The sequence below is a fragment of the Callorhinchus milii genome, unplaced genomic scaffold (assembly GCF_018977255.1).
Source record: "Callorhinchus milii isolate IMCB2004 unplaced genomic scaffold, IMCB_Cmil_1.0 Scaffold2, whole genome shotgun sequence".
Classification (NCBI taxonomy): domain Eukaryota; kingdom Metazoa; phylum Chordata; class Chondrichthyes; order Chimaeriformes; family Callorhinchidae; genus Callorhinchus; species Callorhinchus milii.
The window spans coordinates 96188508-96209186 of NW_024704743.1; the positions used below are offsets into that span (position 1 = coordinate 96188508).

The 20679-nt window shown below is 41.5% G+C and overlaps 1 protein-coding gene across 2 annotated transcripts in view; it reads left to right on the forward strand.

The window, feature by feature from the left end:
- Positions 1-14424, forward strand: part of LOC103175135 (dpy-19 like 4) — a 49600-nt gene extending 35176 nt beyond the window's left edge. For both annotated transcript variants that reach the window (XM_007887924.2, XM_007887926.2), the window contains 5 exons: positions 1242-1298; positions 2003-2085; positions 5883-6015; positions 8607-8765; positions 13350-14424. In XM_007887924.2, the coding sequence (XP_007886115.1) occupies positions 1242-1298; positions 2003-2085; positions 5883-6015; positions 8607-8765; positions 13350-13523 (606 nt within the window). In that variant the 3' untranslated portion in view covers positions 13524-14424. The remainder of the gene's footprint in view (positions 1-1241; positions 1299-2002; positions 2086-5882; positions 6016-8606; positions 8766-13349) is intronic.
- Positions 14425-20679: the final 6255 nt, after the last annotated feature.

The following is a 20679-nucleotide window of genomic DNA, read 5'->3' on the forward strand; positions in this document are numbered from 1 at the left end:
AGCCTGTTTCTCTTTGATTCTTATCAAATTAAGCCTTTTTAGTTATAAATTGCTGCTGTTTTACTTATAGTTTCAGCAATAATAATGTTGCAGTGACTTTTTTTCCTGAATTTCTTAAACTGAGTGTCAAAAGCACACAAAATAAACATTTGGATATAGTATGCCTCTGTTTGAACTTGTATTTTTATGGCAAATTTGTGTTCTGATCAAGGGCATAGCAGCTGTTGCTGAGGATGGAACCCTGACTTGCCAATTCGTGGAAATAGCCTCTCTTTATTTGGAGCTTGTACACTTTCTATTTCTTGTAACAGCTCTTGTGATGTTCACAGTAAGGTTGTCAGTGCCCCAGTGAAGCCAGATTCGATCCTCTTGCTATTGGTGCTTGTCCACTTTGCTCAGTTGTCTTAAGAAGTAAGACAATGTTCCTATGCCCGCGTTCACCTTGGTGAGTGTCAAATCTTCCCTAAATAACGTAGGGGAGAAGGTGTTAGGGAGGGACAAACATTATTTGTTGCGCTTCCACCTATTGAGGCTGGATTGTCGATTCATTGCGAAATAGCCTTGCAGCTAGCTAGGCACTTGTAAAATTTGCTTTGCATTCATATAATTTACTTAACTTTTATTGCAGTTGATAAAACTTAAGTGCTCCGAGATGCTACCTCATGTGAAGGGCGCGATACACATGCAAATTGTTGCTGTTGCAAAGTGGGCACAATTTACTCTTTCTGCAATATTAGAAAATTTTACTGTATTTTTATTCTAAAGGATTTAAGCGCTTCAAGACAATTATCCTTCATGGAAGGCTTATATAAGTTCAAGTTGTTAAAACTAGGGCATAATATACAATATAATAATTACTACAAATGAGATTTGAGTCTTGATCGTTGGTTAATTATACATCAGTCTGTAACTGAAATAGCTGTATGCTTTGCAAGTAATTATACAATACCCCTTTCGAGTCTCTCGTGGCTTTGTTTCTGCCAACCTGTCCCTGTGTTCTCCACACCCACCTCTTATTCCCCTCCCTCCCAGAATTGCCAAACAAACTCTGCTGCTGTGAGTTCCAGCATCTGGGCTGTAAAGTGTTAACCACAGCAAGAGATTTCTGTGCACTCCAGCCTCTTGTCTGACTGAGAGATAGTAATTATCCATTGAACAATATGCAATATACCTGAAGCAAGAAGCTGTTTGTTTTAGATAGAAAGCGTATTGAAAATTAATCCTTTGTGCTTTTAAACTAGGCTCTCATGTTAAGTACCGCAGTTCCAACAATAATTGGATTCAGCATGTGGAGGGATGTAAGTATATCACTAAACGTTTTGCAGTAACTGAAAAGTATGTGAACCACATGTATGTTAGCTTTTGGGCAGTAGGAGATGTGAGATCCCATCTTAGTATCCCTAGATATTAACCTAGTTAACCTACTGCACTTAAATTCCCCGCGGTAGACACGCCTGGCATGTCGAGGCCTATTTCCGGCAACATTTCTGCTGATGGAACATCTGTTGTCGCTCATGTTAGTTAAGCACCAAACTTGGGATGAGAAGGTTCTGGGTTCAGGTGGATCCACTCATCCTTTCAAGGTTGTTAGAAATGAGCACTGTGTCATTTTCAAAACCAACTTCCTTGGAAGGGAGGTAAGTGAGGTCTGGGACTCAACTGGGATTGAGGAGACAAAGGCTGGCTGGTCAGCAGTCAAACAAAATGTTGGTTTGTCTGCCACCTGCAAGGCAAAAGGGATAGATTGGTCCAAGCGAGAATGTCAGTGCTGTTACTGATTCACCGTCTTATTATTGAGCCACTACTTGCCGAGCAGCATTGCAGATACTCGGTGTCCCAGAATAGCGAAACCTTGGGGTGACGAGAAGCAACAATGTCTGGGAAAAGAGAGAGAGAATAGATAACATTTATTGGCTACAATGCTAACCACTGTAAAAAGATGGTGTGTTAGAGTAAAGGCAAATGATTCAGACAATGGTGTTCTCTCCTTGTTTTTTCTCAGTTCTTTCCAGAAGTTATGGATGAACTCTCTGAACTTCAAGAATTCTATGATACTGATACAGTGGAATTGATGAATTGGATCAGGTGAGGTGTACCTTTGTGCCTGCACTATATAACGTATCTGATCTTTGCCTTGTGCTTCTTTCACGTGAGGCAAATTAGATGGTGTTAAATATGTCGTCCCAGTCTGGCCTGAGTTAGCTGATCTTAGTCACGACAGCAGTTGCAATACTATAATTGGTGTTAGTAAAACTGGATTACGGAGGGTAAAGCACACAGACTGGAAGGTATGTAGGCTTAGTGATTGGTTAAGGACAGGATCAAACCTTTTTAAGATATAATTAAGTCAAATTGACTCGGTTGGTAGCATATTCAGCTCTGAGTCAGAAGATCATGGGTCAAGTCCCACTTTGAATTCATGTAATCCAGGCGGATACTCCAGTGCAGTGATAGGGAAACCCTGGAAGTGCTGCATTGTTGGAGCCATCCTTAGTGTAAAACGTTAAACCGAAGTCTCATCTTCCTGCTCAATTCCTGAATGAAATAGAGTGTGTGTTACTGCTGTTGTTGCTGCTATTTGTTGTTGGGGATCCTGTTTGTCACAGTGGATCAGAAAGACTTAATTCTTTCCTTTCCAAAAGAATGTTTTGACATTTTCGAGGAGATTAAAACATTTTGCGCAAACACTGCCTTTTATTTTGTTGCTGTACCAGTGCTGAGAAAATGTTCATTGGAGAAACATGGTAGAGGCAATGCTGCCTCCCATCCAGGTACGTAAAGTGAGACTTTTTCAGGGAACCCAATGTGCTTCACAGTAACCTATACAATTCCTGCTTTGACCATGATCTCGCAGTCAGTAGTATTCCCTGTGGTAGACAGGCCTGGCATGTTGAGGCACTATTTCCGTCAGCATTCCTACTGATGTTTTTTCCGACGAGCTCTTCGTAATGTGAAGAACATTACTAAGAATGTATTGTGAAGAATATTTTACTGCACATAGCCAGCCCTGAAAAGTCACTCTGTATTTAGCCCTATATAATACAATTTATATTTGTATTGCACCTTTCACTTTGAAGAATGTCTCAAAGTGATTCACAATCTGAGCCAGGGGTAGTGGGGGAGAGGGAGCTAAAGAGATTTGGGGTGGGTGCGAAAAAGACGACTGAAATGCGGTCAAAGTCTTGAGGTGGGCTTAAACTATAAACTAAACAATCAAACTTTCAGGGAATTAACTCCATGGAGTACTAATTAGAACCAGCTTTTGTTATTATTGTGCATTTAATCACCAATTTGTGAGTGTAATGAGGAGTGGGGGTACACAATCTTGTGGTCCAATTTCTTCAGGCAGACCATGACCCTCCTTTTGTAGGCCAGCTCAGATGGCTTGTTGGACACAGTCAGATAAAACAAAGGCAGGTCCCGGAGTGACGCAGAGCAGATTCTTAGTTAGTGCAGAAGGCCTCGTGCCGAGCTGGAACCATGTCTATCAGGCTCTTTTCAGCAGCCTCCACTCTGCATACAGCTGAGCGTCATAACAACCTGTACCAACTTCATTTACAGCAATGTTTTAACTGGTTGGTCCATTACTTTGTTGCAGAAGCAGGACATCAGCCTGCATAGCAGTACATAGCGCTCTGACCGCTTTGAAGCCCCATATCAAGACTTGGAATCACACAGTCTAGCTCTTCCAATACAGTGCTAGGGCCGTGTTGCTTTGTCAGAGGTGCTTTGAGACGTCTCAACGACGTGATAAGACACTACATCAAATGCAAGGATTATTATTATCATTTAACCTCGTGTCTTAGCAGAATCTTAGCCTCTAATCATTGCCTTTTTCTACTATCCAGTCACAGCTGTAGAGAAAGAGAGAGAATATTTTGATCATCCCAATGGTTAAGCATATATAAACTAACCTGCTGGGAGTTCTGCACAAATAAAAATTTCCCGATGTCTGGAATGAAATGCTCACTCTCCTCAGTGGCGAGAGGCCAGGACAGTGTGGTGGGGGCCAGGACACAAGACTCATTTGAAAAGCAGCTTGATGCTGTGATGAGGGGATGGTCGGGGCAGGTGTTCTGGAGGGATGAAATTGAGTGTGCTGAGAGGTCATCTTCATCCAGACCAATCTTATGATATAAATGCAAGTTGTTGTGGTTCCCCTTTCGTGTAGTATTTGACCACTTCAATACCATATTGGAATTAATACCTTCAATACCTGGTTTCTACACCTTTGTTTTATCATTTATCCTTAAGAATTTATATAAATACTCTGTACACAGAAGAATGTTTGGTGTGTGATTCTTTTCTGAGCCTAGGATTGTGGTCTGTTTGTACAGCGTAAAACTTTAGCCTTTGTTGCCTAGCAGCAACATGGTAGGCTGTAAGTAGCTGAAGTAATTTAGCAAGGAATGTAAAGAACTATTTATTTTCAGTGATAAAATTCCCGATTTAATTTCAGTCAGTTGGCATTTAGTTAACTGCACTGCCATCCTCTCACTCTTATCTCGTTCAGTACTTTCATACCTGCAGGTGCTATATAACGCAAACCCTCATTTAACATGTTTGCGGATATTCATCATTCTAGATTTGTGTACCTTTCAGTAACAGGAAGCTGATATCAGGTAGTTAAGTAAGTGGCTTCAGGAAGATTAGTTAACTCACTTCAGATAATGCAGTGTTATTTGTAACTAAGTTCTAAACTCTCGGCAGTAGCATGCTGTATGTTGCACTTCCACGTAATGCTAATTCACAGTAAAAATATTAAGTGTGGTACAATGCACACTATATGTTTTTATATTTGTTGGACTAAAAATTCTGGTGAGGATATATTTATAGAATATATTAGCTTTTTTTTAACAATTTTTTAATGTCATGGACATTTTCAGTTAAGAAGTCAAGTCGCGAGGCCATGTCAATACCCTATCAAGCTCTCTTTCTAAGACATTTGCTATCTGCTGCTTAGTCCACATTTCGACCCCTCTTGTTGTCATCTGCAAATGCAACTACCTTGCACTGAGTCTGCGAATCCAGGTTATTCGTGTTTACAAGGAACAAGAGGGATCTCAGTACAGACCCCCGCGTTCAATCCCTCCACTCATTTTGACCCAGGTCTCCTAACAATGACAGTCTGCTTCCTTCTGTTTAGTTAATTTTGAATCCATGTTCATGTCTTACTTTGATGCCCAATGACCTCAGTTAGTGGAGGAGACTCTCTAAAAAGTCGAACACCTTTTAGAGTCTGGATACACTACATGTACAATCTTTTAGAATTCAAAATGTACTTTTTAAACTAAAGTTCAGCAATCTCAGAAGGTAGATATTTAACATTAGAATATAGTTTATTTCCACAATTTTAAACTTAATCCCGAGAAACCTGCAGAAGCAAAGAAGAAGGAAATAGAGGGATAAGAGGAGTCTCAGGAGGAGGGATTAGGATGGCTGCAGTATAAACACTGGAACGGACTAGATGGGTCAAATGGTTTGGGTTCAGTGCTGTGGATTCTATGTAAAACCCTTTAGTATGTTTAAAATGGCTCCGATCTACCTCCCTTTTGATTAATGTATTTCTCACTCGTGCTTTCTGCACTGCCTACTATACCATTAGTTGAGAAATACTGTATCAAATCACTGAATGTGCTACTCTGAAGCTAGTGGCTGAAAGGCAAGAGCGAGTGGACATGGGGCTGACCCCCTTCTCTACACATTGTTCCTACCTGACTGTCCAGTCCAGATGAAGAGCTTACATTTCGGGCAGTCTCAGGCACTGGCACACCAACACATCATGTTGTACCATCCCAACCCACTCACATCTTAACTATGTCAACTAAGTGCTGCAGTTTCAATTCATACGTTTAATCAACTTCTTTATTCTTGTTGTACAGAAAACAAACCCCTACTGCTGCTGTGCTGGCTGGCAGCATGCAGCTCATGGGAACAGTCAAGCTGTGCACAGGGCGGACTGTGACCACCCATCCACTATATTCAGATAAGGACCTAAGAAAAAGAACAGAAGAGGTGAGCACTTTCCATTGAATTGAATAACTGCTTACCGACACATTACTCTAGATGTCATAGTATTGCCCCCAAATGAACAGCACTCCTCTGCTAAATTGTAAAATCCTGCAGATGCTGGAAGTCTGAAACAAAAACAGGGATCGCTTGGAACACTCAGCAGGTCAGGCAGCATCTATGCAGAAAGGAAAGTGGGTCAAAGTTTCGGGTCCACGACCCTTCGTCAGAGCTGAGGGATGTTGGTAGGGAGAAGTTTTAAGGACAAACAGAGAGGGAAGGCGCGGCCAGAAAGACAAAGGAGAAAGTGGGGTGGAGGACAGGGGATGATGGGTTAAAGAGGTGTCAATGATGCAAAACAAAGGAGGGCACCAGAGGCAGACCAGAGAAAGGGTGTGTCTGGGACCCAGATGATGTGCTGATGGTCACTGAAGAGGGTGAAGGGGAATGTGAGCTGTTACGAGAGATAGGAAGATGAGAGCTGTTCTTATGGTCTGAAGTGGTTGAAATTGATAATGAGGCCAGAGGGCTGTAAGGTCCCTAGCAGATAGATGAGGTGCTGTTCCTTGAGCTTGCGCTGGGCTTCATTGGAACAGTGTAGGAGACCATGATGGAAACGTCAGAGTGCAAGTGGAAGGGAGAGTTGAAGTGGCAAGCATGGTGGAGGGGAATTCTCGGCCGAGGAGAAAGGAAGACATTTCAGCTGCTCTGGTGTGAAAGGTGACATCATCAGAGCAGATGCAGCGGAGGTTCGAGGAACTAGAAAATGTGAATGGAGTCTTTACACGCAGTGGGTTGGGAGGAAGTGTAGTCCAAGTAACGGTGAGAGTTGGTGGGCTTGTAAAAGCTATCTGGATAATCTATGCCCCGAGATGGTGAAGTCGAGGAAGGGAAGAGTCGGAGATGGACCATGTGAATGTAACGGAGGGGTGGAAGTGAAATTGGCGAATTGTTCCAGCTCAGTGCGAGAGCCAGGAAGCAGCTCCAGTACAGTAATCGATGTATCTGAGGAACAGATCGGGAGGGGACCTGAGTAGGCCCAGAACAAAGAGTGTTCCAGGTGGCCTACAAACAGACAGGGATCCATGTGTTCCCATAGCGACACGTTTTACTTGGAAGAAGTGGGTGGATTTGAAGGTGAAGTTGTTTAATGTCAGAACAAGTTCAGGCAGATGGAGGAGGGTGGTGGTGGTGGAGATTGTTTTGGCCGCTGTTCCAGGTGGAAGGGGAGGGCCTGCAGGTCGTCCTGGTGAGGATTGGAGGTGTAGAGGGACTGAAGATCAATTGTAAATAGGAGACAGTCAGAGTCAGGGAACTATGGGGGTTGGGGGTCTGTGAGGTTGGAGGCTGTGGGGGGAAGATCCCAGAGGAGATGAGGTCATTGAAGGTCTCAATGATAATGACTTGGTGTTGACTGATGGAATCAAAGTCCAGGGGAGGTAGGAGAGTTGGCCAGGTAGAGGTCCATTCCCTCCTATAATTATGGCATGTTGTGTATTACCATGTGTAGCTATATACTGAAATAAATCTCTAAAGCTGACTTGTGCTTTTATTAGCTCAATCTGTCCACTGAAGAATTGATTTCTGGGTGGGAAGAATTGGCACCTATTGGAACTGTACCCCAGTGGATGAAATTGAGAAAACCCTCCACAATTTTGACCAATTTGATGTGTTTATGCTGTGTTTATGCTGTAGCCAGTCCCAGCCCTAAGTCACCAATGCCAACATTGTCAGTGGACTGACCCCTCTACCTAGCACTGGTGTGTGTTTGACTATTTAGTACAGGCCTCTCTGCCTGTTTAAGACAGCACCCAAGAGGTGCTGCAACAACACTAAAAATGCATTATGAAAGCAGTACATGTAGTTAGTGCGTACGATCGCTTGAAAGCACTTTACATTTAAGAGGTGGATTATTATGTTGCCAAGGGATATATGAGTCGGAGCTCAGGAGGGGATCAAGGTGGTTTACAATCAAAATTAAGTGTCTCTGAGTTTTGCGGGTCAAGTCCTTATTTTCTGCTTCAGAGGTTAGGAAGCTTCCCACCTTCACTTGCAGCAGAAAACTTGTGCTTTCACTGGTTACTTGCATTTTGATTATTGATGAAACTCAAGGAAACTCTGTGTCTCTGTGTGTCTATGTGTCTGTGTGTCCCCGGGCAAACTCATACCCTGCAGAAAGCCAGCACCTCCGCAGGTGAAATGGCAAAGAATCTGGCAGTAGCATGGCAAGTGCTGACACTGTCTGAATATGCCCATGATTCATTCCTTGGGAACAGATAATAATAATAATAATCTTTGAATTTGATATAGCACCTTATGTCGTTGTGCTTCACAGGGTATACTGTAAAGTGAATTCACTGTGTATTTTATGGGTGAACATGCTTAAACTTCAAGGTTTGTTTTGCCCACATTGAGCTGAAGGAAATTGAGGCTCATCCAGGATATGTCTCCTAGTAAAGTAGTCAGATATCACTACTAATAGAGATATCCTTGTATAAAAACACAGATGTGTGTTCCTTTTCATGAAGTTTCCAGATCCACCCAACCAGGACCTTTGCTGTAAATGATCTGTTTTCAGAAGATCTTTCTGTCTCCAGATCTACCAGGTGTACTCTCGGAGATCTGCAGAAGATATTTATATGATTCTCACATCCTACAAGACTAATTATGTAGTGGTTGAAGAGGGAATCTGCAATGAGATGGGACCAGTGAAAGGCTGCCGAGTTAAGGACTTACTGGATGTTGCTAATGGCCATGTGAGTATATTGAAAACCTGCTTTCAAAACACCTACACAGTGCAGTGGTAGAAGATTCGGAATAATATTGGTGGGGGTGAAACAATTGTATGGTAAGGAATAGAGCAGAAATAACTGATTCTCTGTCTTTTTTATTAAAAAAGTATGAAACCTCTCATTTAATTCACCTAGTCTTCCTAGTAATCCAGCAGTAGTCAGAGGAGTAGATGATTGACCTGATCTCGGTCTCTCTGAGTGGTCAGCCACTGGGAATTAAGGAGAACAGGTCGAGGTGACTCTGCTTGTTCCCACAACTGGTACCTGGCCTCTGCTTTTGTTGTGTAATAACCAAAATCTTCATGTGATCAGCCTTGGGGATCAAACCTCCCAATTCAGTGCATTGAGCCTCCGTACCACACCCTTCCTTATCTTTGTTTTATTCCTGCCTGATTTCTTCCTTTTCTCTCCCTTTGCAATGTGTTGAATGTTACAGATATATGGTTTCACTCTTGCTGGGCTCCCTCCCTCTGGTGGTACCTTGCCCAAGTAGCTGCTCTTTATATGAGCCTAGAGTTTTGCATATTGGCATGGAATAGTAGCACAGATGTGCTTGATATTTTCCTTGCGATCAGGAGCTGGTATCCTGGATGATTTTGTTATTCCTACCAGTTCTTGGGCACTAAAGGTCAATTATTACCTTTAGCCAAGAAACACTAACAGCACAGATTAGTGATTTAGAGGGTGTTCACATGGATTGATAATACACCAAGTGCTTTTACCCACTTGTCCATCAGAAGGAGTCTATCAATTTCTACTCTCATATTAGCTTGTTGCCTTCACAAAGTCCATTCCCCGCCACCCCCCCCCCCCCACCCCCATGAAGTTTGGGAATTTAGTAACTCATGGTGGGTGGAGAATGCTTTCAATCCGGCTTATTTATATCAAACAGAATTTTTAAATAAATTTATTCCAGTGAATACCAATGTAACGTTACCATGTAATTGAAACACTTTGACTTACATTATCTTTTGCTATTTTGGTGACCGAATTATAAGTACTGTATGATTTCTGTGAAATAACCTGGGAATTCTTCCTCACATTTGTTGCTATCAGGTTATGTCCAGGCAAAGCAGTGCTAATAATAATTTGATCTAGTGCCTTATCACATCATTGAGACATCTCAAATCGCTTCACAGGATATATTGTAAAGTGGATTGACTGTGTATTTTGTGAGCGAAAGCAAGATTCACTTCCTTAAACCTAGTGCAGAGATATTTATAAGTAGATGGGTTGAGGTTTATTCCAAGAACACTTTGTATTTCTGATTCATGTGGAAGTTTTATCTGAGCCCAAGAACAACAACAACAACAACTTGGATTTATATAGCACCCTCCACGCCGGACGGCATCTCAGAGCGCTTTACCGTAACGGATCCCGGGACCGAGCCAGGGGGAGGGGGAGGAAGGTGACCAAAGGCGCGGTAGAAAAGAAAGGTCTTCAGCAGAGACCTGAAAATGGGAAGGGAGGGAGCGAGACGAAGGGAGTGAGGAAGGCAGTTCCAGAGCCTCGGGGCATAGTGGCTGAAGGCACAGCCGCCGAGGGTGGAGCGGAGGACTCGGGGGACGAGGAGGAGGCCAGACCCGGAGGAACGGAGGCAGCGGGTACTGTTTTGAGGAGAGAGGAGGTCAGAAAGGTAGGGGAGTGCAGAGGAGTGCAGGGACTTGAGGACCTTGAAATCGATCCTCTCGGGGATAGGCAGCCAGTGCAGTCTGGCAAGGACTGGGGTGATCGGGGAGCGGAGTTTTTTGTGCGGGTGAGAATGCGGATGGCAGAGTTTTGAATGATTTGGATTTTATGGATGGTAGTGGATGGGAGACCGGCGAGGAGGGTGTTCGAGTAGTCCAGCTGAGAGGTGACAAAGGCATGGACCAGGGTTTCAGCGGCTTTTGGGGAGAGGTATTGGCGGAGACGGGCAATGCGTCGGAGGTGGACGAAAGCGGTGCTGGTGAGGGACCCGATGTGGGGGAGGAAGGATAATTGAGGGTCAAACCTGATGCCGAGGTTGCGTATGGGTTCGGAGAGTTTTAAGGAGAGGTCGGGTAGGTGGAGGAGGTGAGAGCCGTGAGATTTTAGACGTTGACGAGAGCCAAAGAGTATGGCTTCTGTCTTGTCAACGTTCAGCTGAAGGAAGTTTGCGCTCATCCAGCCGCTGAGATCTGACAGGCAGGCTGACAGAACATCAGGGGACTGGGGGTCGCAAAGAGAGGTGAAAAAATAGAGTTGGGTGTCATCTGCATATATGTGGAAATGTACCCCATGTATGCGGATGACATCCCCAAGAGGGAGCATGTAGATTAAAAAGAGGAGGGGGCCAAGGATGGATCCTTGAGGTACCCCACAGGTGACCGGGTGAGAGCGGGAGGAGAAGCCATTTGTGCAGATGTACTGCTGGTGGTTTGTGAGGTAGGACTCGAACCAGGTGAGTGCGATCTCTCTGAGGGGGATGACGGAGGAAAGGCAGTGGAGGAGGATGGCGTGATCGACTGTGTCGAATGCGGCGGAGAGGTCCAGGAGGACGAGGAGGCAGAGGGAGCCCTGGTCACAGATAGAGAGGATGTCGTTTGTGACTTTCACAAGCGCAGTCTCTGCACTGTGAGCAGGGCGGAAACCGGACTGGGGTTCAAAGAGGGAGTGGGAGGAGAGGTGTGCGCGGAGTTGGTTGGCAACAAGGAAACCCAGCAAAGCAGAATTATTTTTGCTTTAATGCTTGAATTCAATTTAAATATGTGGGTTGCTCTGCATAATGAAGCTCAAAGACCACGAATGGGCAGTACTCTGTGCCATTAGATTCATCCATGTAGTTTGTGAGCTTCAGTGGGCAGAACAGTCCTGTTTTAGAACAAGTATTTAAAAAGAAATGATCCTGCAGTACATTCTTTGTGTTGCAGCAAAGCACTCTGATGGGCAAAACGCTACTATTGAGTAGCATAAAATCAGTCCAGTGCTCAAATTATCTTTGCAAAGTGCTCAAAGTGCTGAACTGAATTGCCTCACTGCAAATTCCTTATTAATTGTGCAGTGTGCAGTTGGCTTGTCCTGCCACTGGTGCGCTCATTATTAAAATCTGTTTGACATCATGTATATTTAAATCAACTATTGAATCAGCAACTGCATCAATGATCTTTTTAAAAGATAAATGTATAAAATAATCGTAGGCCAAACTAGGCTGTTGCATTTCATTCTAATGCATTGACTAAAATATAATAGCAAAAAGTGTTCTGCTTTTAAGCTCCATTGCATTGAAATGTCGACTAACCAAAGCAAACTAGTTATTTTGCTAAAGTACTAAACTAAAGATATTTCCTTTAATTTATTTTGTTGGGGCAGAAGGAATAGAATATGCTGACCAATCTTTCTTTTCACTCTTGACTCTTGTTAGATATTATTCAAAAAGTCTTTAAAATTATGTAGCTTTAAGCAAAGGAGATTTTGTTGCTTAAGAGATGTAATGATAAATTGCTGTTGCAAGATGGATATTGAAAGCTTTTTTGTGTTGCAGTGAGTTGCTGCAATTGCATGCCTCTTGTGAATCTGTATTATTAATGTATAATTTAAATAATTAAATTAATACAATCTTCTATAAGAGGTTGGCTATTTCTTCTTTCATAGCGTGATCCCTGGTGAATCTTATATCTTTGTAGCAGTAAATCCAAATTCACTATTATTTTGTTTGGAGAATATGTAGAAAGAGGCCAGATTCTGCATCGTGCTCCAACACTATCCTATGAAAAGGGCACTACTTAAATGTGAGTTATTGTTGCAGAATTCTGCATTCTGAAAATAGCATTAAGTTTGCTATGTAGAACTTCTGATGGCAGGATTGATAAAGCTATAGTCCTGTGTGAAACTGAATTATACAGATCACAAACATTCAGTTAACAAAAGGAAAAATACTGCAGATGCTGGAAATCTGAACTAAAGGCAGACCTCAGAGTTCTGCCAAAAGGTCATCGACCTGAAATGTTAACTCACTTTCTTCTCTCCATAGATGCTGCCTGATCTCCGTGTGTTCCCAGCGACTTTTGTTTTTATTACAAAGATTCAGTTCCCAGGTTTGAGCTGATCTCAGCCAGGGATCTGTTTCTGAGTCTGTGCTGAATTAGTTGATCGCATCTGGGATCTAACGTTAGCATAGAGCTATCTGATCTTAGTCAGGGCAGTCTCAGTCCCGTTGACCTACAATGAAGAAAACTAGGCTTGGAATTCAGGATCCTGATTTCTATCCAGTCATCCTCTGCTCGAAAGTTAGATGAGATCAAGAGTGTCTGTGAGGTCCTCCCATGACCAAACAACCTGCCCACATTCAATGTCCTTGCTCATATGAAGAATGGCCACTTAGATAAGGTTTCAGAGTCTCTGGTGCCCAACAAGTCCTTGCATTTAGGAGAGTAGGAGGACAGCAAAGGGAAGAAATCTAATCAATTAGATTTTGTTATTTCAACTGTGGGTGAAGTAATTTAGTATATTGTTGTGGTCACTGAGATGATATGAATACTTTCTAAGTTGGTTGTAATTTTAATTTTTTTATTTATCTTCCTCTTGCAGATGCTTTATAGGGATGGAGACACTGACACAAACCACCCGTTCTCAGTGTTTGGACGATTTTGTCATGAGATTAAGCTGGACTATTCTCCTTATGTCAACTACTTCACTCGTGTTTATTGGAACAGATCCTATCATGTCTACAAAGTCAACACACTGATATCATTCCAGTATTGACAAAGAAGAAAGACCCAAACATAATCTCCAGAATGGTGTTGCATATATTTAAACTGTGTTTGGGAAGCCATGTCTCACTTTGTCTATGGACTATATTTTATAAAGCATCATGGCTTTTTAACTTATTTTTTTTTACAAATTTGCTTGTAAAGAAAACAGCTCACATCTTCTTCCCCCCCAGAGCTCCCAGAGCTGCAGAATATTTAGTTCCAGAATGAAGTTGAAGTAAAAAATTAATCCCAACTTCACTTCAGAGTTGTCAAGATTTTAAATAAATTCACAACTGGTTCATCTGTAGTGATTCCTGTGATAGTCTGTGTTGGTTTACAGCCATTCGGTTGCGCACAAGAATTTTGTTTTGGATAAATGTCAGACTGCAGTGTGCAAAATGTGGCTTCAAAGCCCTTCATAATTTGTGGGTGGGATTTGAGCAATATGTTCAGTCTGAATGCCCAATTTCTGCCCACAGATCTATGAACTTTATAAGTCAGAATACACTTTTGGAAAAACGTTACGCAGTTGACTTCAGCTGTTCTCAGACAAACAAAGGAACAGACAGAGCTTTTATGCTCGGTCTTTGAGATCTGATTGAAAGTGGTATGAAGCATATAGTTAGGTAGTGATTTAGCTTTTTCATTTTCCAAAATTGCCGGCTGGCTAGGCTGAAAAGGGATTTGATTTTTTAAAAAAAAGTTTAAGCTCTGTCAGCTGTTTTACACACCTGTGCAATGTACCCCTGTTCAAAACTAACACCACTTTCATCTTGTTGTAAATATGGTACAGTCGGTGTGTTACTGATGAGTGAGTTTGTGCTGAATTACAAAATTGCTGGATATTAATTCTGCACCATGCTTTTTTTTCCATTTTAAATTGTAATAAAACCTGTATTCTTAAACACCAATAGAACTTGTTAAATTGATCTTATTGTTTTCACAATTATTGTCGTTCTTTTTTTCTGCCGCCGTAATCCATCTTCCATTGCATGAGTGTGAAAAGATACTTCACGTTATGTCCGACACCAGTGATCTCATAGAAAATCTGGCAAGAATCTCATGCTCACATACACTGACTGGCTGCCTGGTGTGCATTTTTCAACTCAAAGATGTCCCTTTCAGTGGTCACATTAAAACTTGGCTCATGAGATGCACAGTAGGAGATTGTTATCCTTAGCCAGGCTTTGCTACAGCAGCAAAACTAGGAGAAGCCTGAGGGATTGGCCTGATTTATTTATCGCAACAGTAAGAGAAAGAACTTTCACCATAACAAGGCGTTCTAAACTGAAACATCTCAAAGTGCTTAATTGGTGACCGTAAGCAAATGCAGCACCTATTTGGATAAGAAAGATCTCACAAACAGCGATGAGATGAATGACTAAATCTCGAGAATTGTTACCCAGATTAATTTAAGGTAATGCCTTTATTGGTGTGGAGATTAAAGACCTGGGAAAATTAATATTAGAGCTAAAGCAAGTTTTCTATAAAAGATAAATGGAAGGTATGTCCCAGATATTTGAAAATTCAGAATGGTAAAGGGTTTTCACTGCATCTGTTAAGTTTAAGTTTAACCTGATTTAGAAGAGATTCTTTAAACAAAAGCATTTATTGGATGGATGCTGCACAGTGTAGATCAGGTAACACACTGGGTTTTGACATTAATAATAATAATCCTTGCATTTGATATAGCACCTTATCATGTCTGAGGCATCTCAAAACGTCTCTTGTGGGTGAAATGCGGCAGCCAATTGCACACAGTGTCCCACAAACAGTCGTGGATTAAACAAAGAATTTTTAAAAATTTATTTTCGAAGGAATTATTACCCCCGGAAAAGTGATCTGCCAATCGACTAACAACTGGGTTCCTACTTACTGCTAGGTAAACAGAGGTGTGTGGAGTAAGGAAACTTCCTTACGTTTCGCCCTGCCTGAGTATCAAATCCAGGTACTCTCGCTTGTGAGACGAGTGCTCTAACCAAAACGCTACAGGACTCCACAAGACACAACGATGGGGTAGGGGGGAGAAATTGGAAAAGACTAAAATGGTGGTGGGGAGGAGAGTGGATAGAAGCCTGCAGCATAAATATTACTTTTAATAAATAATTTTGTGTCAGGACATCACAAAGTGCTTCAAAGGATATACTATAAACTGTAAGCAAAGGTTTGAACCAATTTCACACAGCAGGTTCCACAAACAGCCCAATGACCAATTTTACTTGTGGCCTTGTTGGCCAGGATACTGGGAGAAACTCCCTTCTTGAATAATAATAATTTGATTATTATTGTATTGGATATAGTGCCTTCCACATCATGAACATGTTTCAGGACAGCAGGAGAAAAACCTTTCTCTTCGTACAGCATCATGAGATCTTTAATGTCAACCTGATCAGGCAGATTGGACCTTGTCTTAATGTCTCCCCCCTGCTCAGGTCCCGACCCAACTGTCCAGCGCCTTGGGACGTCCTCCCGACATGAAAGGCGCTCTATAAATGAAATCTTGTTGTTGTTGTAAACAGGCATCTGGAGTAAGGAAACTTGCCTAAGGTTTTGTCCCGCCCGGGAAACAAACCTGGATCCTCTTACAAGCTGAGTTCTCAAAACACTAAGCTACTGGACTCCACAACAATAAATAGGATTTAACTGCTGCGTACAACTTGTCTGCCTTGTTTGCCCACAAAACACACAGTCTGTCCACTTTACACCGTATCCTATGAAGCACTTTGGATGTCCTCCTCACATGAAAGGCGCTATACCAAATGTAATGATGATTATTTGTATCTAGAATCTTTCATTTAAGGAATTGGTTAGAAACTTCAGACTTTTCTAGAAAGTATAGCCTTCACAGAGAAGTTGGTCAGAGTCCTTGACTGAATAAATCCTAAATGGTATTTAGAATATGCTAGTTCAAAGAAACGCATTGACTTTCTTTTTATTATTATTCAATTTTATTGCTTCCTTACAAATAATGTACGAGAATATTGATGTATGTACGTGTTGCCTTTTATACCACTGTACGATTTGTGTGGATACCATGATTCACATACCTTTGTTCTACAGACTGCAGACTGGGTAGAATGTATTTGTCACATCGGTCCACGTATTATATTTATCTTGGTTATTATCACTATTAAATATTTGATAGCACTCGTTCCTGACATACCGAGCAACTGTTCAGTTAAGTGGTTAGACCAACAACATGATTGCTATTCCACATTGCAAAGCAGCACTAAAACTCAAGATCTGTTCTATTCAATAGATCTTATTCAGGAATGATTATATGGTTATATAAATCTTGTTAATTACTGCATGTTTCCTCATCTTACATTCCATGATTTCAAATACCAGCAGGAAATACCTTTTGTTCAATAAATGTTTCAATGTCATCCTTTTTGCCGTGTCCAGAACTGAAATTTTGCTTTAAAATACTGCTATTTTGAATTCTAATCATGCTCCTTAAGAAAGTAGAACATAGATTCTCCCCTTCTTGACTTGGAAGATAAATGCATTATGTAGTGTGGTTCTGAGCCTCACAGCTACAAAATGTTTTGGATTTGGTCTATTGAGTTAGCTGAGCACAGACTGGATGGCAATAGGTTTGATATATTTGACCTCTACCTTCAAAAACTAGGAAGGATAGCAATATTATGGATTCTGTGATCCATTTCAACAAGTGCGCTGATGAAATCCAAATCTACCCTCTATTCCAGGACCACTGCTGTTCTGACTGATTGTCAGACACAAAGTCCTGGATGAATTCCAACTTCCTTCAGTTGAATGTCAACAAGACAGAATCTCCTGTGTGCCTCTCACCTTCTCATCTCACATATCTGGTGCAGAACCTCTGTATCTGGTTCAACCCCCACCCCATTGTCTTTTAAGCCTTATGTCCAGGTTCTCACTTGTTCAGCTTTCCCTCATTTCTGCAACATCGGCCATTTCTACCATTACCTCTGCCCTGATTACCGGACTCCCCACCTCCTTCCTAAACCAGCTATGAGACATCCACAATTCTGCAATCCCTACCTCTGTGACCTACTTAAACACTACTGACCAAACCCTCGACTGTCCAGTATCTTGGGCATCCTCCCGATGTGAAAGGTGCTATATAAATGCAATCTGTTGTTGTCTTACAAATTTATATCAGAGAAGGACTATCTTATAAATGATCATCAGTGTTTCAATTCCGAGTCATTAGTTTTGCATGTAATTAATGACAGGAAAAGATTACTAGGAAAGGTTGGGTGAGACAAGGAAAACTTGACTCATTTAAAAAAACAGCTTGATGCTGTGATGGGAGGATGGGTATTCTGGAAAGATGAGATAAGATGAGCTGAAAGGACTTCTCTTGTGAGCTTGTGATTTCTCCCTCTATATCCAAAGTTTGTTACATTTGACGAGTTCCAATACTGTATACAATGGAACAGGATCATAAGTGGCCAAGCTTTTCTCATAGTATGACATTATTTTTCAAAAAGCCTAAAGGTGATCATGTCCTGAAATGGCTTTGAAGCTGCTTGTCTGAGAGACATGGGAGAGTATGTATCACTGTAATCCTTACACCGTTCACACAAATGCTGTTACACAAATAAAGGTTATGGAAAATCAGAACTCTGCTGAGACCCATTTATTTTTCCAGAGCAAATTTGAAATTCTAAAATCCTCCTTCGGGTATTGCCTTTGAAGTGTATACCTCAAATAAAGGATGCTGAATATAACAGGTTATTTAACTGACATTGGATGTCACGGTTTTCTCTGATTCAGTTTACTCTGAAAACAGCGTAAAGATTATTTAATTCTGGATTGAATGAACTACTAATATTTAGTGTCCCTCTCTATTATTGTCTCTCTCTATTACTGTCCCTTTCCGTTGCTGTCCATGTTTTACCTTTGGTGCCGTTTCCCAGGGGTATATCTGCAGGCACACAATCACAGAAAAAGGGCCAGTTTTATTGGCTGCAACAATATCTGTTTGCTAGGTAATGTATTAATGCACATTATTATGAACAGTAATAATCATTACGTTTGATATAATGCATTTCATGTTCAGAGGATGTCTCAAAACATTTGACAGAATACAATGTAAAATGTAGTGAGCATGTATTTTGTGGGTGTGCATGATGCTTTAATTATGGTGCTTCATAAAGCTATGCTTCGTATATTATCACATTATTATAGATGTGGGGGGTCTGGAAGTCCGTCTGTTGTTAATCAGTCTAGAAATATTTGTTTTTAAAAGATAATTGTATACATGGTCTGCTTTGATTAATGGGGAAAGGATTGTAAATATTTAAATATATCATTTTTTTATTTATGTGTGCATGTTTTGCATTATATATTATATAGGGCGGGAGGCATTTACTACAAAATAGACAGTAACTACATTCTACAGTAAATCCTGCAAAGAACTTTAAGGCATTTTGATGATGTTATATGATGCTATATCAAATGCAAGGATTATGTTATATATATAAAATGATAACCATGTAATGTACCAGCTCTGATAAATTTCAGTGTGCTTGTTCAGCTGTGAGCACCCTACCCATTAAAGCTTTGGCTTGCAGAGTTGAAGATATGGCTGCATCTCAAAGTCTCATTGATAAGGCAGACAGGCAGATCGACCCTTAACAATGCCTTGGATTACTCGCAGAGCTGCCTGCTCTGCCAGACAAGTCTCATTGGAACCAATTCAACCCTTGTGAATCATAGAATTATACAGCACAGAAGGAGGCCATTCGGCCCATTGTGTCTGTGTCGCTCTTTGAAAAGAGCTATCCAATTCAATCCCACTCCCCCGCTCTCTCCCCATAGCCCTGCAAACTTGTCCTCCCCAAATAATTATCTACTTCTCTCTTAAAAGTGGTTATCGAATCGGCTTCCACCACCCTTTCAGGCAATGTATTCCAGATCCGAACAAATCACTGTGTGAAAACATTTCTCCTCACCTCCCCTCTATTCTTTTAACAACTATTTTAAATCAGTGTCCTCGGGTTACCAACCCACCCGCCAGTGGAAATAGTTTCTCCTTGTTCACCCTATCAAATCCCCTCATAATTTTGAAAACTTATTTTAAGTCTCCTCTTAACCTTCTCTGCTCCAAGGAGAATAATCCTAGCTTCTCTAGCCTCTCCTGATAACTGAAGTCCCTCATTCCTGGTACCATCCTGGTGTTAGAATTTATATCTTTTGTATAATGTTAAAATCATAAGTAGATGTTGCGAACGGATTAACTTCTAGATTAAGTATGAGATAACCGGACACCCCGACGGGAACTCATGGGCAGGACTGAAACCGTGAGTGTCTCAAGGACAGTATTTGTGCTGCTTGCACGTACGCTCAAGATTACGTGAGTGTCTCAAGGACAGTATTTGTGCTGCTTGCACGTACGCTCAAGATTACGTGAGTGTCTCAAGGACAATGTGGGTGCTGCTGTTCACGTGAACCCAGTGTGATTTGTGCCAGGTGATCTAATGTCTGCACCATGATTGGAAAGACGCAAGCTTAATACGCCGTGCCAGACCAAGATCGGGGCGCCCAGGACAATACCTATCGTGGATGGAAGACTGAGAACTAGAAGACAGAAGTAGACGACCACGAGGAGGGACTGCTACACGATAGTATTGTTCTGTTAGTGAATCGATTGATTGTGTTTACTTGCCCACGCCCATCGGGAACTTGGACGGACCCTTGAGTTTACTAAACATCACTCTGGTTGCAAACAGTAGCTGTGTTTGATTGAAACTCGCATTCTTCAGTTTTCTAACACTGGTAAATCTCCTTTGCACCCTCTCCAATGCCTTGACATCCTTCCTAAAGTGCGGGGTCCAGAACCGGACACAGTACTCTAGCTGAGGCCTAACCAGGGTAAATTATGGGGTAAATTCCACTCACCTTAGAAGATACATTTTAGAAACAATACCTGTTTAATAGACTTTATATAAAGGGTGAATAGATTCAGTTTGATTCGAATACTGAACTTTTTGGATTTACATCAGATTTCTAAATTAAATGCAACTGGCCTATTTGCAGAAATTATTAGGATATTCATTTAGCGGTTCTTCAGAAACAGCATTATTCCTGAATATCTTTGCACCTTCGTTATTTGGGGTTATGTATTTTTTAAGAATAAATGTTCACGGAACATAGATTATGTTGAATATACTGTA